The 26882-nt window shown below is 37.9% G+C and overlaps 1 protein-coding gene and 1 pseudogene across 3 annotated transcripts in view; both read left to right on the forward strand.

Moving 5' to 3' along the window:
• Positions 1 to 26882, forward strand: part of MSH3 (mutS homolog 3) — a 185146-nt gene that overhangs the window by 151327 nt on the left and 6937 nt on the right. For all 3 annotated transcript variants that reach the window (XM_035014749.1, XM_035014750.1, XM_035014751.1), the window contains 2 exons: positions 17253 to 17439; positions 20623 to 20752. In XM_035014749.1, coding sequence (XP_034870640.1) covers positions 17253 to 17439; positions 20623 to 20752 — 317 coding nt within the window. The remainder of the gene's footprint in view (positions 1 to 17252; positions 17440 to 20622; positions 20753 to 26882) is intronic.
• LOC118017255 lies at positions 6484 to 6658 on the forward strand (annotated as a pseudogene).

A 26882-nucleotide genomic window follows, 5' to 3' on the forward strand; every position in this document is an offset into this window, starting at 1 on the left:
CCTTTCGGATTTTGATGGACTCCTGTCTCACATTGAGGTCTTTCAACCACTTGGAGTCTATTTTTGTGTGTGGTGTAAGGAAATGGTCCAGTTTCATTCTTCTGCATGTGGCTATTTTGGAAGTGATCTTAACTGCTAACATGCAGCACAGCGAGGAGGCTGTACCATAAGATGGCCATTACATTTCTGGGTCGGAAGCACAAACTGTAGGCTGTTAGAACACTTGAGCACTCGCTCAATAACAAGGCCAAGACACTAGTGTACTGAACACGTATTTTTCTTAAACCCTTACCATGTACCAGAGTTTGATGCTAGGTGTTAGGGATATAAAGCCGAATGAGACCACTTGACCTGCCCTTCGGAAACTCAGGTGTGGGACATGGAGGCACAAGGCATTACAATGCAGTAAGATTATGCAGTGCTGGAGGAGTGATGGTATATCTGTCTTTATTTACTTGCTCATTCATTCATATTTATCCTGCCATCTTCCAGAAAGGAATTAAGTGTTGGTTTACAGAAGATTTCAAATAGCATAAGTAAAAATGAGGGTGACGGATTAAAATGGAGCCAGCAATGAAGCTTAAAATATTTATCACATGATGACCAACACTGGTGGGGAAGTCACAGATTTGTCTCAGAGGTTTCCACAAAGAAAAACTTGTTCATTTAAAATAGTTCGCAGTACCTAGAAAAACAAACAAATTGCTTAAGAAAACAGCTTAAAAAAACCTTTTTATTGCGTTAGACGATTTGTAATGATAAGACTAACTAGTGGCAGGCTTGAACCATGAGCTTCTTGTTCCTCCATGCTGATGGCATGATAACATGCATTTAATCTCATAAACCAGGCAGCGTTGAGGAGCTGGACTGATTACCGGTCACTGAGTAATGCAACAACTAAGCTTTAAACCTTGCAAACACCAAATTCATTGTTTTAGTATAGTAGTTTTCATTCTGAATTAGCTCCTTCACACGTGTCAGTTTTTTCAGCTACTTGGGGGTACATTTTACAGTTACCTGGTCCTGGTGGGCCCATCCAGAGGCAGTATTACGTGAAAGAATATTCTTGTTATTATACACAGAAAAAGGGGGTGCCTGGGTGGCTCAGTCAGTTAAGTGTCTGCCTTCGGCTCAGGTTGTGATCCCGGGGTCCTGGGATCAAGCCCCGCATCGGTCTCCCTGTTCAGTGGGAAGCCTGCTTCTCCCTCTCCCACTCCTCCTGCTTGTGTTCCCTCTCTCGCTGTCTCTCTCTCTCTGTCAAATAAATAAAGTCTTTAAAAATAAAAAAAAAATAATACGCAAAAAAAGCAGGTTACAGAGCCTGGCATTCAGTATGATTCCACTTTTGTATGAGAAATTATATATGTAAATATATGCAGAGAAAATCATCTAAATAGAAGGCTTATATTCCAAAATATCATGAGGGATATGGGATTATGGTGAGTGTTCTTTTCTTCTGCTTATTAATATTTTTTAAAAATCTGAAATAAATACGTAACAAAGATACAACCTCAAATTAAGGGCAGTATCAGTCAAAATGAGAGGTTTTATAGGAGTCCAATGAAATGCTTATATGGTCATTGTCTGGGAACACTTTTTTCCAGGGCAAATTTCTCTTCCCTACTCAGTAGAATGGAATTTGCAGTTCTGAGTATAAACCTTCCCAGGTGCTTCAGTGTATCAGAGCTTACTTTTCCAAAAAGTTTTTAACCCAGCCTATATATAACCTTCTTTCTTCCTCCTTTAGGCATTGATGGTTTTCTTGTCTGGATCAGTATACAAGATCAGTGTCTTTAATTTTCATAACTCACATTGTCATTTGCACATGTAACATCTAAAACAATGAGTTTTAACCCTTAATGTACACTAGACTTTTTTTTTTGAGAGAAAGAGTGCACATGTGCACATGAGGAGGGGAGGGGCAGAGAAAGAGGGGGATAGAGAATCTTAAAGCAGGCTCTGCGCCCAGCACAGAGCCCAAGACAGATGGGGCTTAATCTCACAACCCTGAGATCATGACCTGAGCTGAAATCAAGAGTCTGACATGTAACCCACTGAGCCACCCAGGCACCCCCATTGGATTTTTTTTTTTTGTAATGGAGCTTTTAAAAAATAGTGATACTTGGACAATACCCTCAGAGCTTCTAAGTTGGACTGGGGTCTGGAAGTTGAGTTATGTAAGGGTCCAGATGGTTTTGAAGTGCAGCTGAGGTTGAGAAGCATTTCCCCAAGCCCTTGCTGGAGAGCTCAGTTGTTTAATTATAAAAGTTAATTTAAAAATTATAGATACTTATTATGAAAACAGCTTGACAGTATAAAGGGCATAAAGTGGAACTTTTGCCTTCTTCCCAGGTCAACAACTATTAATGGTTCTTTGTATAACTTTCCACAGATGTACAAGTATATGTAAACCTTCTCTTATATAAACGATATTATACTAAGCATTACTGCTATGCAGCTTGCTTTTATTTCCTAATATGTGGGGGACATATTTCTCTATCAGTTCATGCTGATTAATCTCACATGTTTTAATGGCTGCAAGGTATCTGCTGTGCAGAGATTCCTTGGTCTCTAACCTTAGAGGGCTGTATCTGGAATGCACTGCTTTAGTATAAGGACCCTGTTCCCTGTCTTTTCTTCTGTCCTCACCCTCTCTTCCTGTTACAATTGGAAAGGAGTCTGCATGGACCACATTCATTTATATCCTAGATCCTTACTAGAATATGGTTTGATATTATGCCTTCATATTATTCATTTATTTATTGTGAAATAACTCAGACCTATAATCCCCCAGGTAACTGCCACCCTACTAAAGAAATAAAACATTGTCAATACCACTGAACCCATAATTCTCCCTAATTCATTTACCTTCCACGCCATCTAGAGGAGCTGCCCTTCTTGACTATAGTTTTCATCCTATGTATTTCTCTGTATTTTTATCTCATAGGTATATTTTTGAGACAACGTAGAGTTATTGGGTATGCTTTTACACTTTATATGTATCACATCACACTATGTATTCTTCTGCAAGTGGCTTTTTGCCCCCTCAATATTGTATTTATGAAATTCATCCATATGGATACATATAATTCTAGTTTACTCATTTTGCTATAATTGTGAATATTCCATTGTGTATGCACCTACCACAGTTTATTCATTTTCCATGATTCAGATTTGTGGCAAATGCAAACAGTACTGGTACTTGTCTTACACACATCTTCCGGTGCACATGAATGAGTTTTCTGAATCCAGGCTGTTATCTAGGAGTGGGACTGTGGAGTGTAAGGAGTGTGCATCTTTCTTGTTCTTCAGAGAGGCTGCCAGCAGTATGTAAAAGTTTGTACTTGTGCTTTAAAATTAAATTAGGGGTGTCCGGGTGGCTCAGTCAGCTAAGCGTCTGACTCTTGATTTTGGCTCAGGTCATGATCTCACGGTCGTGAGATTGAGCCCTGCATCCTGCTCTGCGCTGGGTATGGAGCCTGCTTAGGATCTTCTCTCTCTCTGTCTCCCTCTGCCCCCCTCCCTGACTAGCGCAGGCGTGCAGACAGGCATTCGCCTGTGCGCACATGCTCGCTCTCTGTCTCAAAAATAAATACATAAAATAAAATAAAGAAAATTAGACATACCCATTTGATGATGTTTTATATGGTCTTCAAAATTGCTCATAAGTAAATTTTCATTTTTATTATTTACTGTCTTTTACATGAAGTGCCACCTGATAAGTCATTTTTTGTTAATGCTAGGGAATTGTTTTCCCTCCGAGTGCATGCTGTGCCTGTTTACACAAACATTTGAAGCAATTTATTGGCCTTCTCTGACAAACTGCCAGGCCTCCTCTCATCAGCCAATGGTTATTTCTTCTTTAATTCCTTTTTGTCTTGGCTGCCAGGAAAGCAAGAGCTAAATTCAAGGCTCAGGTGCAGAAACAAATTTGGTGTAGTTTTCCCCTTCTCATGCATGGGAGTATTTCTCTAATATGGTTCTTATAATAGCTGCATCAGAATCATTGAGATGCTTGTTTCAAATATTTAAAACTTTCTAAGCCATGTATCAGAGACCTATTAAATTGGAATCTCTAAGATGAGATCCAAAATTAGCATTTTCAAAGCTCATGTAAAATGTGCTGTCTTAAATATGAAGATCTACTGTATGGCTTATGATCTTAGTTTCATATTCATGAAATTATAGATATGTTGTTATTCTAAATCATTGCAAATCCTTTTTGTACTCAATGGAAGAAATACTGAAAATCTAGCAGAGTGAGATATATGCATAAAATTTGGCTCCAAACTTTTATCTTTAAATTGGTTATTTTTGTATTATTGACTGGACATTTATGACACTGGGTTTTAAATTCATGCATTCCGTAAATACTCATTGAGTGCCTATGTGTGCTGTGTGCTGTTCTGTAAGAGGACAAATAAATGTGTGAAAAGCTGTGAATAGCAGGCTTTAGGAATATTTTTTACTGAATATTGTAACCTTGTATAAGCCTTTTCCTGAATAAGAACATTATTTTTAAAAGTAGAATTTTGGCAAACATTTACATGTGGCTCTAATTAGTATATTTATATCAGTATATTGTGATATACGTATTTATCAGTGAAATATTTCTAGACACATATTTCCAAGGATCATTAACATGTTTGAATGCATCACTGGAATATAAGATCTGTTGTTTATTATCCTGATAAATGCAAACTTAAACCTCATTGAGCTTTTTAGACTCACTAATTAAGTTTTAGAAAAGCAATGAATTAAGTCTGGTTTGAAAAAAGCAAAACAATTGGCTTCTCTCAGCATAATTTACTTATATGAATTAAATGTTGGTAGAAAGGGGTATTTACATTAAGTGGCCCTTGGTTAATAATTTTCTTGCCATGTTACCCAAGTAAACTCTGTTATGGCCCCTCACTTCAGGAATGCGGTGTACTCAAAATGATAATAGTGTGTTTATTTTGAGAGAGAATTGGAGAGTAATAGGCATTCAAATACTTAACTTATTTTAAATATTTGCTTTTGATTGTGCGAATGATTATGATTTGTTTGCCTGGTCTAGTTTAATTCAGCAAATATTGATTGAGCACCTACTGTGGAGTATTTGTACTCTATTAAATATATGTTTACATATACTTATATGTGTATGTATATATCCTAATATATATTTATATAATTAATATATATATATTTATATATGTATGTAAATATCCTTCTTGGACAGAAAGAGAACATCTTGAATCAGTGCATGTTTTCTAGTTGGTAGTAAATACCAGCACTAAAAACCACATGATAAGTGATATTTTACTAAATGAGTAGGCTGTTATGAATTCTATTGGCATCAGAAATGTTGCCTATGAATATCTCTGTTGTTTATTTAGTTCCCACAGCTGTGTTTGCCAAACAGGAGATGCCTCACTTCATTTTTTGATAGAAAGTGGTTGTATGAATTTAATACTTCAGTCACCTGAGGATTTGGTTTGGTTTGAAATGCAGATGCCAGACAGTTCCCTTGAACGCAGATCCCCTGGAGATAGTGTTGTAATTGGTGTGATGAAGGGGACTCTTGGACTCTATAGTTAAGAACCTCTGCAAGTGACTCTGAAACATATCCAGATTTAGGAGCCATTGTTCAGTTGCAACTCCTGACATTTTGCAAAGAGAACAACAGAATCAGAGAGGTTGTGATTTTGTCTGCCTGAGCTCATAATGTGTGTTTAATTATAAGGATGCATCCCTCTGGTTGTGTCAGGTTCCCCTCTATTAATCTTACTAATTAATCTCATTAATCTTATTCCTGATGACTGATTAATCTTATCTTTCTTTTGATGGCCTTAATTATTTGTGGCTTTCACAGATACAGTTAAGGTTGGGAAAGAACATTTGCTCTTGTAAATTATTTTCCTTTGAAATTCTTGGGACATTCCACAGAGTGGACTAGTAGATGTGTTAGAGAATAGTTTGCCCAGTCAGCACATCCTGGGTTCCCTTTGATAGGAAAATGCCCATGTCCTTCATAAGTGGCCTGCATGTGTTTGTAGATGTTTCCAGTGAACATGGTTTCATGAGAGCCAACACAAGTTTGGCATTTTCCTGGATTGCTGTCTTGATTCTCAGCAACGTTTCCATTGAAATTGAAAGATTGCTAACAGTATTTTTTGCTTGGTTGTATATGCAGTTCAGTGTTACAGCTTTTATAAATTAATTTTAAATACTGTAGTGTGATCTGATTGCAACTGTTAGTAGAAACAATTATATGAAAGAAAGAAACTTTTTTCTTGCCTTTAATAATAATTTTATTGCTGCTAATAAAGTGTTTTCAATGTTGCTGGAAGAAAGCTGCTTATTTAACCTGGTAATTACCTTCTTTTTCCATTGTCTTAAAGTAATGATACAATAAAGTGTTCTTAAATGTATCATTTGTGATTCTTAAAAATAACATGTAATGCTTGTTCACTGTGCAAAATTTAAAAATAGAAGAGCTCAAGCTTTGCGCAGTGGCACAATCGTAGCCAATGAGGTTTATTCGAGGCGCGATTATTGCTAATTGAAAAATAGAAGAGGAAGGAATTTAAAAAAGGAAGAAATTTAAATCACCTGTAATTCTATTACCTGGAAATCATTGTTTAGGTATTTGGCTTTTTAGGCTCTTTTTAAAATGCATACAATGTAGTGGTAAATCATTGGTGACTTCATTCCATTTCTGGGTTAATGTTTATGTTTAATTAAATGCAACAGATTTTTTTTTTAATGCCTTTTAAGTACTCTCCTGTATCTACACATCTTGTAGTAATTGGTATCCTTTTGCGGCTTTTTCTTTTCTTGGACTGTAATTTTTAAATTTTTCTTTCTTACACCACCCTCCCGCCAAAAGTTAGAGTACATTGTTATTTAGGAGCTTATTTTCCTTGTGTACATTTACATAATATTCAAAAAATCAGAAGCTTAGACATGTATACTCTACAGAATTCTGTTAACTTTTTAACAAAGTGAAGTAAATAGGAAAACATCTTCAATTTCAAAAAGAAGGCAAAATAAGCTAATATAAAAGTCCTCCTCCTATACAGAGCACTTAGAGGACAAATAAGGCATTCCACTTGCATGAGGAAGCTAGAATAGTAAAATTCATAGGGACAGAAAATAGAATAGAGGTTACAAATGGGCTGGCGGGAAGGAGAGAATATGGAGTTTGTTTTTTAATGAGTACAGAATTTCTTTTTTGGGATGATGAAAAGATCTGGTAATGGATCGTGGCGATGGCTGCACAACATTTGAATGTGCTTATTCATGCCACTGAATTGTATACCTGAAAAATGTTAAGTGGTAAATTTTATTTATATATATTTTTACCACAAGTTTTGAAGCACTCAGATATGTCCAAAAATCCTAATGCAATACAATAATTACTGCGTCTATTCAGTAATTTTGATATTTGAGCTCCAGTATTGATCATTCAGTATGAAAAATCATTTTTCTTTGTTAATTGCAGTACTTCTCCCTCATGCTAGCATGTAAGTCCCAGAAATTGTGATTTGAGGGGACAGAGGCCTACCCTGTTAGCTACAATTGAAAAATATCTAGAATGTTATCTTAAAATATCCAGATCTCATAAAAACAAACTCTTGTTCAAATTTTCATGTAAGTGTTCTGTATTTTAGAAACTGATTTTAAAAACTATTAATTTCTTTTTTCCATTAATGCTTTATTAAGCTTTGTTGACCTATATAAGGGTTAGAGGCGAGGAGGGAGTAGGGGATTAGAAAGATTAGTCAACCGCCACTCCTAAAAATATCAGAGTGATTTTTTTTTTCTTAATCACATAACTGTAACCTGTCTACTCAGAGCAAACTAACTCTAAGATGAAACTTAAAGAATGCATTTTTTTATTACTTTTGAATATAAATACTGACAGAATAATAATTACATGTGTTCTGGAATTCCTTAAATCTCTAACATATTTTGACACTTGAAAAACTTCAGAATCATTGTCCAGTATTGTGTCTTGTAAAGTGCTTGTTGAAGTAATAAAAATTTATAAAAATTTTAACTAATTTATAATGTCTTGCTTCAAAAACTTATTTTTGGTGCTTTACTTGGGATATGTACAATATAGCAGGATAATAAGAGAGTAGAATGGTATCTAAAGACCCTGGAATAAAGAGAAAATAAGGAGAGAAATGTAAGATAGTAAGGATAGAAAAATAAGAAAGTGAGAGTTGCTATTTGTTATTATGAGATGTTATTCAGTTATTAGTAACCAAGGTGAAAAGGAAAATGTGTTCAGTTATAAAATTCTGTGTCCATCAGAATCATTATACTGCTGAAATTTATTGGAAAAATAAACTATATTTCTTAAGGGAAGTTAGCAGAAAATATTTTTATCAGTAAACATTTCGCAGAGTCAGAAGCATACGCTTCCCTAGTTGCCTCAGTGACTGGATAACAAGTTGGCCTTTTTTCAGGTCAGCTGGGCAGCACTGTTCCTTTCTCATCATGTGCTGTGGAAAAATAGAATTGTAATAGAAAATGTGTTGCCTGCTAAGGCAATGGCTTTCAAACTGTTGTACACGGTGTTTAGAGTCCCCCAGAGCCCCCTCTGGATGAAGAAAGGGGACCTAATAATGCTATGTCGTGACCAAATCAGCATGCCTCTTATTTAATCTGTAGTGAGTTTCTCTGCAAAATTTCATTTGATCAAGGGATTTAACAGCTAAAAAGATATGCGGTTGATACTGCACTGGCCTAATGGCAGAGTTAGGACCATTGTATAATAAAAGTACATCTAAGATCCCCTGAAATTTGGTCTGCTGTCCTTAAGGGCAGAAACCCAGTAATACCATGAGGCACGTTGGGGTAATTCAGCTGCAAGCTGGGAACCTGAAGGCCTGTGTATTTTTTTTCTTCCCTGCCACAAATTCACCGTGTCACCTTGGGAAAGTGACTTGATGTTTGAAGTGTTTTCCCACATCTGTAAAATGAGAGTATAAAATGATTACTACCAAGTTGGCCAGCAGTAAGACTTTTTTTTGACTCTCTTGGCTTGCTAATGGGAAATTCTTTGCTATCATACAGGTTCTAACCTATCAAAGTGGAAGGAACCATTGGAGAAAGAAATGACCCAGTTCTCTGTAGGGAATGTGAACATAGAAAGAAAAAAAAAAAACCAGGGGAAGGGAAAGTAAGTCTGTCTAGGGCAATCATCTTTTGGTGTCTGTAGCTCATCTAGGCAGACAGATCCTGTAGGACAGATTCAGTGAGAGCAGCAAGGGCTTTGGATAAAAGGTGACTGAGAGGGGCGCCTGGGTGGCGCAGTGAGTTAAGCGTCTGACTCCAGATTTTGGCTCAGGTCATGATCTCACAGTCATGGAATCCATCCCACGTTGGGCTCCTGCGCTCAGCGTGGAGTCTGAGGTGACTGAGAGGTTATCAGGGCTTTGGTGCTAAGATCATTAGAGAACAATTGGTGGTCATCAGTGAGAAAATCTAAGAAGGTCAGGATGGAGAATGGGCGATGTGTTAGTCTTGTCAGGAAGGCCTTGAAGACATTAGCAAGGGTAGTTTGGATAAGCAGAAAGTAAATAGCATTTTTAAAAATTATACTTCATCAGCATGAGTTTGACTTTACCACTAAAAATTTAGCATAGGAAAAGCGTTTTTACATTAAGTCGGTTATCGTGAAAAGTGAAAATTGAAATTACTCTTTTAAATGCAGTGTCTTTAAACTGAGTGGAAAATACAGGTAATACTGTTGAGATTACATGCTAGTTTTAAATTACCGGGTACCATATTATTGCAATAAGCTTCCCATGAAAATATTAACCATTAATTTTTATATCCATTAAAAACTGAAGTTTCTCTCATGTTCCTCAGATTTATACATTGTAATTTTAGAATAAACTCAGCAACAGTGTACAGGATAACCCTAATTTATAGGGAAGCACAAAAGAGAACATAAGTTTAACTCTTCTCACTCCTTGCAACTTTTGCCACAAATGATCAGTCAGTCCTCTGTTACCTTTAAGTTTGGACATTCACATTGTTGTTTACTCTTGACTCATTTGGGTTGGGTTTGAGAAGGAGAAGAGATTGGAGAGAGGTTTAGGGACAGAGACTCAGAAGGCCTTGCGAACCATGCTAGGAATTTAGGGTTTTATTTTCCAGGCTTTAGGGAAACCCTTGTAAGTTTGTTTTGTTTTGTTTAAATTATAAATATTAACTTATTTATGTCTCATAACCATCATAAGAAGTAGAAAAGCAGGCACTATTATTGTCACTGTTTACAGATGGGGAAACTGAAACGCAGCACACTGGGACTCGTACACTTAACCATCGTGTCCTGCTGCCTCTTGGATAGGATTCAGTCTGTATGTACATGCAGCAGTTGTCAGTGATTAAACTCAATAATTAGTAGTAAGATTAGAAAAAAGTACATCTAAACTTTTAAATTCATTCCTGCAATATCAACTGTTAACTGACATTGCAGAAAAAGCTGTTGTCTAGTTTGAGACACCTTCTTATTTTTCTTTTATTATAGATCTCAAAAAATTTTTTTTATTGTGGTAAGAATAGTTAGCAGGAAATCTACCCTCTTAACAAGTTTTCAAGTGTACAGTGCATTTTTGTTGACTACAGGAACAGTGTTGTGCAGCAGATCTCTAGCACTTACTCAAGTTGCATAATCGAAGCTGTATGCCTGCTGATTTGCAATTCCCATTCTCTCCCCACCCCAAAATCAGCCCTTGGCAGCCACCATTCTACTCTCTGTTTCTATGAGTTCATTTATTTTAAGATTTTTTAAAAATTTATTTGAGAAGAGAGCACGAGAAGGGGCAAGGTCAGAGGGAGAAGCAGACTCCCCGCCGAGCAGGGAGCCCGATGTGGGGCTCGATCCCAGGACCCCGGGATCATGACCTGAACTGAAAGCAGCTGCTTAACCGACTGAGCCATCCAGGTGCCCCAAGTTTGTTTATTTTAGAGAACTCACATAAGTGGAGTCAGGCAGTATTTGTCTTTCTGTGACTGACTTACTATACTTATTTCAACATGACTCAGTTGATTTTAAAATAGGAGTCTTCTGGTAAGGTGAAAAATAGAATAGCTGTTAGAGAAAGTGAAGATAGAAAAATTAGGTTATCAGAATAACTCGGATCAAAGAACATAAATTAGTGAAACGTCAGTGGGATTGAAAGGAGAGTACTAAGGACTGGATATTGTAGATTAAGAGGGCTAGAAGAATCCAAAGAGAACACCAAATTCTCATTTTTCATACTTACAGAGTGAAGGTACTGAATTAGTTTTCTGTGTTGTGTAACAAATTGTCACAAATTCAGCAGCTAAAAGAAACAGCGTATTATTTTAGAGTTTCTGTGGTTTATGAGTCCAGGCATGGTTTAGGTGGGTCCTGAGCAGAGTTCTCATCTGGAAGCTGAACTGGGGATGGATCCATTTACAGGCTCATTCAGGTTGTTGGCAGAATCCATCACCTTGAGATAATAGGACTGAGCTCCCTGCTTTCTTGCTGGCTGTTGGCTAGGGACTGCTCTCAGCTCCTAGATACCACTCACAGATCCTTTTCACATGGTCCTCTCACGGTATGGCAGCATGCTTCTTCAAAGCCAGCTAGGGAGAAAGTCTGTAGTGTCAGTCTGTAGCAAGACATAGTCTCACATAACATCAGATGATCTAGGGAGTAAAATCCCATCACTTTGGCTGTATTGTTGGTTGAAAGCAAGTCACAGGTCCCACCCACACTCAGGGGAGGTGGAATGGTACAAGGGGGTGAACACCAGAATGCAGAGTTCATTGTGGTCACTTTATTGTGTGTCTACCACACATACTTCCAGCCTTTTACAGCGTGTACAGTAAGGAGATCAGAGTGTACGTTCTGGCATCAGACGGACCTGGGTTTGAATCCTGACTCCATGACTGACTAGCCTTTTGGTCACTAAACCTGTTTCCTCAGCTGCAAATGAGGATGAAGTTTTAGCTCATGTGGTGTCAGGAATCAGTGAAATAATGCAGGTGTAACTCTCAGGTGGGTGCCCAGAACACAGTAAAATGCTCACTCTTTCTCACGTGTGTTATCACATTTGAGCTTCAGCCACTATGAGGAATAACTAATTGAAAACTTAAGTTTCAATTAAAGGATTTGCCCAAGTTAAATAAGTTGATATTGATATTCAGGATGTGAAACTTAAGCTAGTGGACTTTTTGCTATGCCAGTATGAGCATAAATGAACACATTCGTGAAAACCATGGGACTTGAGAAGAGGATGGGCCCTTAGAGGTTTACTATTCCAACCTCCCCATTGCACAGATGAGGAAGCTAGGACCACACAGGAAAGTTACCTAACTTGACTAAGATGACACGGTACTTAGTGGCCAAGCCAGGACTAGAGCACTGGTCTCTTCCCTCAAGATATTACTTTTCTACCATATTTAGCTACATTACATAATTTATAAATTGCACGACTTTTTAAAAGTTTTCACTCCATCTTCTAGGCCAGAACTTCCTTTTTCAATGTGACAGCTAATTTTTTAATGCCAAGAGATAGATATATAGAGAGTTCAAGTTCAAGGCCTAAGGCCTAAAATAAGAATTCACCTATTTCTAGTGACTAAAACTCAGCCTTTCTGAACATCTCTATTGTATAAAATGTGACTGGCTTCTTTAAATGTAAGCTTAAATTACCAACTTTTATGTATACATTTATCTATAATTATTGACTCTGTATTTTATTTTGAACTGATTCCTAAAGGTACCTCAATGATGGTAATGAAATGAACATTTAAAAAGCGTAGAATCTTGTTAGCAGCCATGTTAGGCCACTGTTGCCTACAATGTCTTAATCCCTGGAGTTAGGAAAGAAGACATTATTTAATATTCTTTTATCATTCTCCATCCTTGTACCAGATGTTTTGCTAGGTGTTTGGAGGAAGAGAAAGGGTCACCAAATGACCAGTAATTCTCCCACCCTGAGACAATAACTCTAAACATGTTGATAACCTTCTATATTTTTTTCTGCACAGGTAGCTTTTAATAAAAACAACATAACATTTTTTTAAAAACTATGATTACAGAAGCAATGCCTGTCACAATAGGAGGGAACTCAAACAGTACAGGGGGCACACAATTGAAAACTGAAAGGCTCCCCCCAACCCCCCAGGCCCTCTGGCACCGAACCCTAGCCCTTTGCACTCAAAGCAATCGCTCCGAGGGGTCCCACCTTTGTTCTGCTGGTAGTTAACCTTACAACGTCTGTAAAATATTCCTCACTCTAATTTTAGATGGATTTACTTTAGACAGTAGCTGTTGAACTGGCTACAAATACAAAGAAATCATTTATCATTCCATGAGCTTTCCTAATTTTAAAACTGTTCTTACCTTTACCTTTCCAAAAGCTTTCAACATCTGTCCTGCTGTAATTATCTCATTCTTTTTCATAGGCTAGTTTACAAATGGAAGGACCCAATAATCAGCATTTATGTTATTAGGATTTGTGTAAATGTTACATCCACATTCACTTGAAAGCTTAAAAAGTATGTAATCCTTAAGGTGTTAGACTGTCAGAGGAGCCCCTCCTAAGCATCCCAGTCTAAAATTCTCATTTCTTTCTAGCTTTTTTTGCTTCTCTTATTCCCTGTATCTCGTGTTTTCCTCTCGAATGCTCTTTTCCCTTTTTGGTCTCTCTCTGTCTTTGAGCAGTTTATTCATGAGGACTCACGGTGGCAAATTTTCTGAGTTCTTGAAAGTCTAAAATAAGCTTTATTTTGTCTTCCTATCTGTTTTGCAAGTTTAAATGAATATAAACTCCCAGATTTCAAATGTAAAGGAATTGCTCCCTTATCTTCTAGTTTGGCATTGATTATAGATAAGCAGTTTGATGGCATCTTATTCTCATCCTTTTGTTAGGAATGTTTTTTTCTCTCTCTGAAGTGTTGAGGAGTTTTAAAAAAATTTCTATCCTTTCTAAAATTTTACCTGTATGTTTCTAGGTGTAAGTCTTGTCTTATTTCTCTTGTCATTTTGTGGAAGCTTTCCATTTGAAGATGCATATCTTATTTCAGTGTATGATACGACTGTCTGTCTGCCTTCTGCACTTCCTATTGGGTGGGCTTTAAACCCTCAGGAACTGGCTGTGTTAAAATTATTTGTGTGTATTTTTCATTTCTTGATCTGTTTACTGGGCTCAGAGATTTCTTTGAATTTATCTTTCAGATTAAAATCTTGGTCCTCCACAGGATCTAATTTTAATCCCTCCTATACAGTGAATTTTTTCAGTCATCATATTTTTAATTTACAAGAGTTTTTGTTCTCCAGCTGTTCCTTTTTTTGGCAGGCTGTTTTATTTTAAGGCTGCAGTGTTCTTAATCTCTCTGAGGACACCAAATAGAGGTTTTGTTTGTTTTAATTCTGTTTAGTGAATTATACTTTTATTCATTTCCTCTGTGGTCATTGTTTTGTTGGTTGTTCTCAGTTCTTCTCTTTCCTCCTGTCGGTTTTCCTCAGCTCTCCTCAGACTTTAATTTTGGATGCTGTCCAAGTGTCTCAATGGAACACTACCTCAGGTGTTCTTAGCACTGGCATGTGCTTCCTCAGCAGTCGGGCAGGCCTCTTGCCCTAGCAGATCCCTCCACTAAATCTAGACACTTTCTGGTGACCTAGTGTTTTCACATAAGGTATGTTGTGACCATTTTCCAATGTCATAAATTCAAACATGCCAGTTCTACTGGTTGCAGAGTTTTCCATCATAGTATTATTGCTCTCTCTCTCTTTTTTTTTAGGCATTTGATTTTTCCAGTTTTTCACTGGACAACATTAAGGAGTATATTTGTACATGCATTTTTCGTACCTCTGCGATAATTCCATAGTGTTAATTCCTAGAGTAAAATTTACGGGTTATGAAAGACTTCTGACAGACATCACTAAATTGCGTTTTGGGTGACTGTAACAACTCTCAGTCTCACATAAGAATACCCTTTTCCCTACACTCTCGACAGTGGTAGATGTCATCATTCTTTTTCATCTCTTTGCTAATTGATATATATAAAGCAGCATTTTATTCCTGTTTGAACTTGCATAATATATGAATATTTTCATGAGTTTTTGTGAGTGTGAATTGATTCTTCCTGTCCTTTTCCTGTCTCTGTTGGAATGTTCACCATTTTGTTTTGCTTTATGAGAATATTTGTTTTAGGAATATTAACCCTTTTTTATACATGTTGCAACTATTTGTGTCAGTTTGTGGTTTGCCTTTAACTTTTTCCTAGGTGTTTTTTGCTGTACACCTGTTTCGGTGCTAAGTTTATAACGCCACCCATCTGCCTATCCAGAGATTAAATTTCATTTATACCTCTTGGTATGTTTATGGTTTCTTTTTTTACATTAAGCTTTTAAATCCATATAATTTTATTTTGGAATATGGTTTGAGTAGGGGCACATTTGTTTTGTTTTGTTTTCAAGATAACCAACTAGCTGGCATGTTTTTTGTGGATTGATCATTCATCCTTTCCTCCCTTACTGATTAGAAATCTCTCCCTTGCCATATACTAAATGTTTTATATATGTATGTGTGTATCTGCCTAAAAATAACTTCCCAAGAGCATCCTACAGTTCATGAAATTTCTAGCCAGACCGCTGTGTTACCCTACTATTTCTAGAAAACACTTAAGTATAGTACTTAAACTATTGTATTAAAATCTTATTTAGTGCTTGCTTATTATTCTAATTCTTGAGAATCAAAGACCCTTCCCCCCCAACATTTGCCTTATCAGAGCACTTTGTTATCAACTAAAGATTCATTCTTTTTTGTCAGCTTGCAACCTGTAGGGAGTAAAAGCAACCATGTTTAATGGGGGTCAAACATTAGGATTCTAGAGAATTCAGAATGATTTCAGAGATAGGAAAGTTTAACCTTTGTGGTGGGGAGAAATATTATTAAACACTGGAAATTGATATAAATAATAGTATTTGAACTTTAAGGAAGTAACCAGAATGCTCATAAGTTAACAACATTTCAGAAATTATGTTTTAAAGTTATTGATTTTAAAGTGGATAAAATTAAAGCACTTTCTTTAATAATCCCATCTATGGTAGAGTTATCCTAGATGGAGTTACATACAGTTTCTAAATGACACTGATTCCTGGAGCATTTCTCCTAAGGGTCTACCAATCTGTGGGAAAAACAATGTACTCCATCTTCCCTGCCCAGTACAAGGCTCCAGCCCGGGGATGGTTAAGGCTGGATTTCACCATGAGTTTCTCCAGAAAGAAAAGGTATATTATGCTGCTGTAGGTCACAGGTGAACTATTAGAGCAAAATTACATCGATGTGTAGGTATTTTGCTAAGAAAATAGTTAACCAGAACTCACAAAGCTGGTTAGCGGGTCGAAAACCTGAATTCTAAGTTTTGCTATTAACTGCATGACCTTGAGTGAGTGCATTAATGATTCTCCCCCCCACACACTTTTTTTTTTTTTTCTTCCAGAATCCTTTTGGACTAAATAGACATTTCCCCAAATACGTTCTGTAGACCATTATTGCCACAAGGTGCTCTGGGAGTTTTAGGGGTCCACAGTTAAGTGAGTTAGAAAAATGCTGTATAGTAAATCTTCTCTAGGAAATACATAATGTGTAGTATAATATTAAAGGATCATGGAAATCTTACAGGAAAGAAACCCTTATATCTTTTGCACCCATTTCTTGACATCTCTTAAGAACTGTGTTCCATGAAGTCCACTTTAGGAACCTGTTTTAGGTGTCTGAGATTACTAAACATTTATGATCCTAGTAAAAATTTTAGCTTATTTAAATAAATTATTTCAACACGATACTATAATTTGTAATACACTGTGGAATCTTCTTTAGGAAATACTAGGAAAAAAACCCTTTAATTCTATAATTTTCTAGTACTTACGGATTTTTTTAAACACAGAGAGGCAATATTTTCCCTTGTAATACCAAAACTTTGGTTTGGAATGATTGCTCAGAAGGTAGGGTCAGAGGTTTCCCTACTTTTTGGAAGCTCTGTCCAATACCTCAGACTCTATCCACAATGTTTCTACAGGTTGCAGTTTGACGTTAGGCACTCTTTTATATCCAACACATGTTTATTTTTGTTTAATATGATTTCAGCTATTATTGGCATAAAGTATATAGACCCTCAGGGATCCTTTATTGTTCATAAAGTAATACTTGGCTTCCTAATAATAAAATTCAGAGGAAAAAATCAAGGTGTCTTCATCTTATTTGTAGGATGGGTGCTGCAGATAATATATATAAAGGACAGAGTACCTTTATGGAAGAGCTGACTGACACAGCAGAAATAATAAGACAAGCAACATCCCAGTCCTTGGTTATCTTGGATGAATTGGGAAGAGGGACAAGCACCCATGATGGAATCGCCATTGCTTATGCTACACTTGAGCATTTTATTAGAGATGTGAGTATCTTACACACCTTTTTGTATGTGAATGGTGCATAGTATACAAATTATTTTTCTGGCCTCAGCTTCTAAATGTTCAAAATTATCTTTAATATTATAAGGGACCCTACACCTGCAATTGACCATTAAAACACTATACATTGAACTTGGATGGATTGGCCCTACATCATGTCTGTAATTTGTTGATGTGTCTTCTTTGCTTTTGCTGAAGCAAAATAAGCCTGGTCAGTAGGATAAAGGCCTCTCTGGTAATATTTCCACCCCCAGAACTGTTCCTTATTTTCCTTGGCAAACTCTAAATCAAAAGCAGGGATGCCCCCCCACCCAACGTGCAACCAGTCCTTAAGGAAAGAACAAAAAGGAGATAGAGCCATTTTTACCTATGAAATCCTTTTTTTCAGCAATATCCTACAGGACCTTGATAGTCGGCCTTTAATGTCATGTCTTTGTGTCTTTCTGTTTCACTCTTTTAATGCACATCTGTTTTTTCCAGATTGCAGTTCTGAGCATCTCGTTGTGAAGTTTTGTTTGTGTTAAACGCTCCATCCCTGTCCATCAAACTCTCCCCTTTATTAATGCTCTCTCTCTTTGTTCATTCTGGTCTCTCTCCTTCTGTCTCTCCTTGGCACCTGCCCTGAACCTTGTTGGTTCTTTGGTTTTTCTTTCTGTATTTTGTTCTCCACTTTTTAAACTCTTTCCTTTGTGTCTTTCCTCCATTTTCATTTCTTTTTCTCTTCCTTACATAACCAATAAAAGCATATTTTTTACTCCTATTTCTTCGCACAGCACAGGATGCAAAAATAACTCCCCTTTTCTTTAAACTTATGTGGGTCTCAGTTTTGTGTTTGAACATTTAGTTAGATTACATAGTTAATGATGGCATGTTTTCTACTTTAAAATAAATACTTTTAATTTTTCTTTAAAAAAAATTCTTTACTTGCAAAAAGATAGAGCTCAGGAATGTCTCTTTAATTATTGTAGAGACTGCATATCACAGGTTCAGGAAAGTCCTGTCACTGCCTCCGAAACACATTTTAAACATTGACATAAGAGCCTTCAGGAACGAATTACGACAGACTGAATTTGCCACCTCTGAGCTTGATTTCATTGTTCCTACTCTAGAGCTGCATGTCAGTTACTATGACTGCATAACAAAGGACCCCAAGACTAAGTGGCTTAAAACAACAATAATCATCTGTTGTATCTCTCATGGTGTCTGGAGTTAAGGAATTTGGGAGCACCTTAGCTGAGTGATTTTGACTCAGGCTCTCTCCTGAGGTTGCAGTCAAGTTGTCAGCCAGAGCTGCCTTCATCTGAAGGCCTGACTGGGGCTGGAGGACCCTTTCCAATGCGGCTCACTTGCTGGGGCAAATCAGTGCTGGTGGTTGGCCAGGACTCTCACTTCCTTTCCCTGTGAACCTCTCCATAGAGCTGTTTGAATATTGAGTGGCTTCTGGCTTCCCCCAGAAGAAGCATTCCAAGAGGCCAAATTATTTTCTGCATTTTATGACCTAGCTTCACAAGCCACACACTGTCACTACCATCATACTCTGTTGAGCACAAGGGCCAGCCTTGATTCATTATGGGAAGAGGCTGCTCAAGAGCACGAACATTGGGAGGTAAAGAACTTTGGGGCCATGTTGGAGGCTGACTGCCAAAAGCAGTTTGGTGATATTTTAAAGATTCCTCTAAGAACCCTCAGGAACAAATTATGACAGAATTAAATTTGTCGCTTCTGTTCTCATTGCTTCTATAGCAGTTTTTTGATGTTTTAAATGTTAATGAAGAAAGTGTTATTTTTAGATAAAATTTATGTTAGAGGTAAGTCATTGAAGAAGATTCTTCAGGAGCAAAGAATCTCTACCCTTTTTATGGATGAAAATCTGTATTTTCATGGTGTCTTTTGATTGCTGGAATAGAGAAGAGAGAGCAGAGAGGAGGAATGGGGAGGCTCTGTGTTGCAGCTGCAAGCTGAAAATGGTTTTGAGGAGAGCAGTGTTGTGACCCAAACCCTTAGGTCTTCTGGCAAGAAATGCCTGTCAGCTCAGGGAAGGGGCATCCCAGAGACAGCTGGTCCAAAGATACTTCAGGGCAGATTCTAAGAGCAGCTCATCAAAGAAATCCTGCCTTAATAGGTTTATTGTAATTGTTATACAAGAGAAGGCACATGTTCTGACTTTTAATGAGGTGAATGGCAGATGAATCAAAACTGAAGTTCTTTGATTTAATTATCCCCTTCTGCTGATTTTTATCTTTTTTTAAGATTTATTTATTTGAGAAAGAATGTGCAAGAGGTGGGGGAGGGGAGGGGCAGAGAGAGATTCCTCAAGCAGACTCCCCGCTGAGCATGGATCTCAATGCAGGGCTTGATCCCAGGACCCCGAGATCATGACCTGAGCTGAAATCAAGAGTCAGCTGCTTAACTGACTGAGCCACCCAGGCACCCCTTCTGCTAATTTTTAGACCAAGATTTGGTGTTAGCTTCTTTTAAGATTTAAGAAATTAGGGATTTCTAGAATACATAATAATGTGTGCTTTAAAATAATGCTTATTAAAGAATCTGTAAATGCATATTAATACTAACAAAACAAAAATAAATTTTAAAATGGTGGCGGTAGGGTGGGGAGAAAAGAAAGCTCTTCTTTACAGAATGCCAACTAATAAATACCGAGAGAATTTTTTTAAATCAGCATTTACTAGTCACCATATCATCAGGCAATGATGATCTATAGATGGCAAAACTTTGAGATGAAAGATTGTTGGAAAAAAGGATATTCACACAATCTCAAAGTATTACTCCACAAGTTATTAATTACAAAGGAGATAGGTGTCGGTATAGTAGAGAAATCTTCTGGGCACTCACTTAAACCAAATAAGCAAATTTAGCATCCCCAATAATGGGCCAAATTGATAAAGTAAAATTTAAAAATAAAATAACGGGGACACCTGAGTGGCTCGGTCAGTTAAGCGTCTGCCTTCGGCTCGGGTCGTGACCCCAGGGTCCTGGGATCGAGTCCCACATCGGGCTCCCTGCTCTGCCGGAAGCCTGCTTCTCCTCTCCCACTCGCCCTGCTTGTGCGCTCTCTCTCTCTCTGTCTCTGTCTCTGACAAATAAATAAAATCTTTAAAAATAAATAAATATAAAAATAAAGTAACGTTTGTCATGTCTTACTGCTTTAGGTGAAATCCTTAACCCTGTTTGTCACCCATTATCCACCCGTTTGTGAATTAGAAAAAAGTTACTTACAACAGGTGGGAAATTATCACATGGGATTCTTGGTCAATGAGGATGAAAGCAAAAACGATCCAGGTATGAAATACGCTTGCAGTAAGTACAACTAGACTGTTGTTGGTTTTCATGTTTGATAACTCAAAATTCATGAATACATGAACTTATTGCTTATTAAAAATAAAAGCTGTGAATGTTGATTTTAAATGACATTTGTCTGAATTCATTTTCTCTAAGCTTAGGGTCAAGTAGAATTTACATTTATCTTTGCCATCTCTGAGTGCTTCTCTGGTCTTTCTTTACCTCATTTTTCTACAAGAAGAAGATAGGGTCAGGGGGGACGTGTAGGTTTTACTCTTAGATTCATCTCAGGAAAGATGCCCTAACAGTCAAGTATATTAGTCATCTTTAAAAATGTCTGATGTATTTCCCGAAATCTCATCCCCAGTATTCAATACTGGACATATGTTTTATCTTAACTTGACAAGGAAACTGAATGTCAGGTCAAGTGGCTTGCCCATGTGGGCCACCTGGGTGGGGGCTGAACTGAGCCTAGAATCATAGAATCTGCTTGCAGGTTCTATCCTACTCTGCTAGAACTGGTATGTGGGATCTACACTATTTTTCCTAGCCTTCCCACCCGGCACCACTGTCAGAGGAATGAGATGTTTCATGAAAAAGAACATCATTAGCCAACAGAAATAAATTCAAGTGCTGTAAGTAATATAGTCAATTTTAGTATAATTTTATTTTCCTGTTCAGTAGTAATTTTTTTAAGCTCCCAACCTGTGGGCCAGTGATGGTTTACACAGTCGGTGTGTTACAATGGAAAATCCATTACCCAAGACACTCCAGAGTCCAAATTTTATTTTGGAAAAGTAATAAAGATGGACCTGAAAAAGAAATCAGGCGACTGGCCCAAATAAAACAAAGCCCTGGACCTGAGATAAATGTAATGTTAGGCAATCCTTGCCTTTCACCACCGTGAAGTCTTGAAAAACACATCATAAATTCTCTCATGGAAGCAGTTTCATGTCTATTAATCTGCATCCAAAGTGAGAGGAGGAATTTATAAGCTAAAATCCAGTGGGATAAACAAGAGTTCACCAGCAGGGAAGGGTCATTGATAAGCATTTACGTGAACTGACTACCAACCTGTAAGGGTTCTGGCATTTTATCTTATTGATTGAAATTTATATTCATGAACATAATTTTAAACAGTAAATGATGCTAAAAGGCTCATGCTAACAGGCCATAGACCCCTGCTTCTGTCCCTTCCCTCCATGCCCTCTCCCCATCCAGTCCCAAGGCAGCTACTTTCAACTCTTTCATTGCTTTCTTCTGTATCTCTAAATAAGACGCTTATCTGCCCATCTCTTGGTTCATCGTCTTGACACAATACTGTCCAGCTTCTCATTGAACTGGATGGGAGTCTTCAGCCTTTCCTGCTTTAACCTCCCAGTGTACTCATTCCAGGTTCTTTCTGCCTCATTCCTCGTCATAGTTTTCACTGTTATTGCCAGTAGCTCTTGCTTAATCATGAGCCAGGTATGAGGACAAGTGCATTTTCTTTCTTTCGCAACTTTTTTGTTTTTTTGTGTTTTTGAAAGCAGTAATTGCCTTGTTTTCATTCCATTCTTTTATTTGAGTCTATATCTGACTCTCCCGGTACCCTCCAGCAGCTTTGTAAAACACCTCTCTAGACATGTTTCCACGTGATTGAACTGTTGGTTCCACTTCTCTTTGTTGGAATCGTTCCTCCTGGAGCCCTTTGTCCTGTGCGTTGGTACTGGTCACTCCCTAGGCCTGCTGCACAGTTGTTGTCCTGACACCTGCCTTCACCATCATCCTAAATTTTCTCATCCTGCCTTCTGTGCTTTTGATTGCAGGTGACTGGACACTGGAATTCACAGGGGTGCCAACAGTGAGAATGGAAATAACCTCACATTACAGGGACCTCAGAGGAAGAGTGGGCTTCAGCTCTGTCTTCCTCTCTTCCTGCATCATCAGGCTGGTGACAGGGCAGCTGCAGCTTTTTCTTGCATCAGAGCCAGAATTGACAGTGTCCCAAGGGACCAGCATTTCCTGTGACTCTTTCTTTGGAGCCCAGATGCTCACTAGCATCTCATCATTGTCCCCTCTCCTTTTCAGAATTGAATCACATGCTCACTCTTAAGCCAATTGCCAGAAGTGACAATGACAGGGATGACTTTGCTCAGCCTAGATTAATCAGGATCCACTTTTGGAGCTTGGTATGAGGACATTATCTCCTCAGTTAAATGGTCAGGGAGTTAATTCCATATTATAAAATCAGGGTTTTCTTAAGGTTGGAAAAGATTTTGGATAGGCTACTAATAATATCAACTAAAGGAGTTAAAAGTTTTGAGGTTTTGCAGGAATGAAAATGTCTCCAATATACCTTCATACTTGATTTATAATTTTGCTGGGCTAGAATTTTAGGTCAAAAATAATTTTCACTCAGAATTCTGAAGCATCGGTGCATTGTCTGCTTACTTCCAGTGTTGTTCCAGCAACATCTGTGTCTCATCCATCACCTCTAACCTAACTCCTCTGCTGTCTGAATTAGAGGCCACCTCATAGGTCATCAATCAAGGGCCCCAAAGACCTTTTGGGTGGCTTTTAAGATACTCTGTTATTTCTCATGGCAAGGTAGATAAAGCAGCAGACTAGCAGTAAGAAACATGTACTTTAATCTATTCCAGTCTATAAAATCTTGGACAAGTTACCTAACCTCATCCACCTCTAAAAATGTTATGAATCAGTCCCAAAAGTGACTTCAGAGACTATTTGATCAGCACATACTTCTTTAATAACTGCCTACAGAAGTTTGGCTTTCAAACAAATTTTGATAAGTTCCCCTGTAACAAGCAGAAACATGAATTATTAATTTCTCTGACTCTAAGCAGTATCAGATTAATTTTTCAGTAATATCCATCTAGGAATGGTTACAGCTTATAAGTAAAGTCCTCACCAAGAACTTTTATTTACTACCTTCTCTCCTATCTGGCTCTGTCTGCCACCACATTTCCATCACACACCCACTCACAATCTCTCCTTTTCTCCCCTCTGAGAGGGGTGAAGGACAGTCCTGATGTAGAACATAACTCTAAAAGCTCCCTAACGTGAGGGGACGCCTGGGTGGCTCAGTCAGTTGAAGGTCCGACTCTTGGTTTTGGCTCAGGTCACGATCTCATGGGTGGTGGGATCGAGCCCCATGTCAGGCTCTGCGCTCAGTGGTGAGTCTGCTTGAGATTCTTTCTTCCTTTGCCCCTCCCCCTGCTCATGCTCGCACTCTCTCTCTCTCTCAAATAAATAAATAAATCTTAAAAAAAAAAAAAAAAAACCTAATGTGATTATGGAAGAATAGTCACAATATTTACCGCAATGGTGTGAGAACTACCATAATTACATGTATCATATGATCTCACTGATATGAGAAATTCTTAATCTCAGGAAACAAACTGAGGGTTGCTGGAGTGGTGGGGGGTGAGAGGGATGGAGTGGCGGTGATGGACATTGGGGAGGGTATGTGCTATGGTGAGCGCTATAAATTGTGTAAGACTGTTGAATCACAGACCTGTACCTCTGAAACAAATAATACATTATATGTTAAAAAAAAAAAAGAAGATAGTAGGAAGGGAAAAATGAAGGGGGAGAAATTGGAGGGGGAGACAACCCATGAGAGACTATGGACTCTGAGAAACAAACTGAGGGTTCTAGAGGGGAAGGGGTGGGGGGATGGGTTAGCCTGGTGATGGGTATTAAAGAGGGCACGTATTGAATGGAGCACTGGGTGTTATACGCAAACAAGGAATCATGGAACACTACATCAAAAATAATTAATTAATTAATTAATTAAGAAAAAGAACTACCATAATTAGTACTACAGTGGAGACTAGGATATGATGACAAATTGACCAATTGTTTGTACTGAGATATGTTAAGTTATTCATAGCAATATAACATAAAGCTATAAAATATATGGATATATTTTATAACTATATTATATATAAGAAGCATTTTATAGCTATGTATATGTATACGTACTGTATTATATATATATATAATAATATATATATATAAAGCAAAAAAAAGAAGCCACCAGCAAAGCGACTTTTAACTAAGGGAGTTTTGTGGCATTAGAGGGCTTCCAGAAAAGGATAGAAGGAAGGATGGATGGATGGATGGATGATGAACGGACAGATGGATGAATGAAGTGTTTTTTAGAAAGACCAGCATGGAGGCTAGATCATAGAAGAGAGGCTAGATGTAGGTACATCAGTTAGAATCAAGCCAGGTGAAGTGATAAAAGACTGTTTTTTTTGTCTTAAGAATGAGAAGAGTTTGCCCTTTTGATTGCCTACTGCTGTTCACTTCACTTTTGGTCATGTGAGCATCAGAGAGTAACAAAAAAATTATCCAAGTTAGCAGGCACTGGTTTCTCCACGCTTCTTTCCTGGTCTCCTTCCACCCACCTCCTCACCTGTTCTTTATGTTTCTGGAGTTTTATTTGGAGGCAAAGGGATTGTTAGTGCTTTGCTTTTTTGTTTTTTTGTTTTTAATTTTATTTTATTATGTTAATCACCATACATTACATCATTAGTTTTTGATGTAGTGTTCCATAATACATTGTTTGCGTATAACACCCAGTGCTCCATGCAGTACGTTCCCTCTTTAATACCCATCACCGGGCTAACCCATCCCCCCATCCCCCTCCCCTCTAGAACCCTCAGTTTGTTTCTCAGAGTCCATAGTCTCTCATGGGTTGTCTCCCCCTCCGATTTCCCGTCCTTCATTTTTCCCTTCCTACTATCTTCTTTTTTTTTTTAACATATAATGTATTACTGGTTTTAGAGGTACAGGTCTGTGATTCAACAGTTTTGCACAATTCACAGCGCTCACCATAGCACATATCCTGCCCAGTGTCTATCACCCAGCCACTCCATCCCTACCACCCCCCACCACTCCAGCAACCCTCAGTTTGTTTTCTGAGATTAAGAATTTCTCATATCAGTGAGATCATATGATACATGTCTTTCTCTGATTGACTTATTTCGCTCAGCATAATACCCTCCAGTTCCATCCACGTCGTTGCAAATGGCAAGGTTTCATTCCTTTTGATGGCTGCATAATATTCCATTGTATATATATACCACATCTTCTTTATCCGTTCATCTGTCGATGGACATCTTGGGTCTTTCCATAGTTTGGCTATTGTGGACATTGCTGCTATAAACACCGGGGTGCACGTACCCCTTCGGATCACTACATTTGTATCTTTGGGGTAAATACCCAGTAGTACAATTGCTGGGTCGTATGGTAGCTCTATTTTCAACTTTTTGAAGAACCTCCATACTGTTTTCCAGAGTGGCTGCACCAGCTTGCATTCCCACCAACAGTGTAGGAGGGTTCCACTTTCTCTGCATCCCCGCCAACATGTGTTGTTTCCTGACTTGTTAATTTTAGCCATTCTGACTGGTGTGAGGTGGTATCTCACGGAGGTTTTTATTTGGATTTCCCTGATGCCAAGCGATGCTGAGCACTTTTTCATGTGTCTGTTGGCCATTTGGATGTCTTCTTTGGAAAAATGTCTGTTCATGTCTTCTGCCCATTTCTTGATTGGATCATTTGTTCTTTGCGTGTTGAGGTTAATAAGTTCTTTATAAATTTTGGATACTAGCCTTTTATCTGATATGTCATTTGCAAATATCTTCTTCCATTCTTTAGGTTGTCTTTTGATTTTGTTGACTGTTTCTTCTGCTGTGCAGAAGCTTTTTATCTTGATGAAGTCCCAATAGTTCATTTTTGCCCTTGCTTCCCTTGCCTCTGGTGATGTTTCTAGGAAGAAGTTGCTGCAGCTGAGGTCGGAGAGGTTGCTGCCTGTGTTCTCCTCTAGGATTTTGATGGACTCCTGTCTCACATTTAGGTCTTTCAACCATTTTGAGTCTATTTTTGTGTGTGGTGTAAGGAAATGGTCCAGTTTCATTCTTCTGTATGTGGCTGTCCAATTTTCCCAACACCATTTGTTGAAGAGACCATCTTTTTTCCATTGGACATTCTTTCCTGCCTTGTCGAAGATGAGTTGACCATAGAGTTGAGGGTCCATTTCTGGGGTCTCTATTCTGTTCCATTGATCTGTGTGTCTGTTTTTGTGCCAGTACCATACTGTCTTGATGATTACAGCTTTGTA

This window comes from Mirounga leonina, unplaced genomic scaffold, assembly GCF_011800145.1.
Source record: "Mirounga leonina isolate KUSES-001 unplaced genomic scaffold, KU_Mleo_1.0 Mir_168, whole genome shotgun sequence".
In the NCBI taxonomy this organism is placed as follows: domain Eukaryota; kingdom Metazoa; phylum Chordata; class Mammalia; order Carnivora; family Phocidae; genus Mirounga; species Mirounga leonina.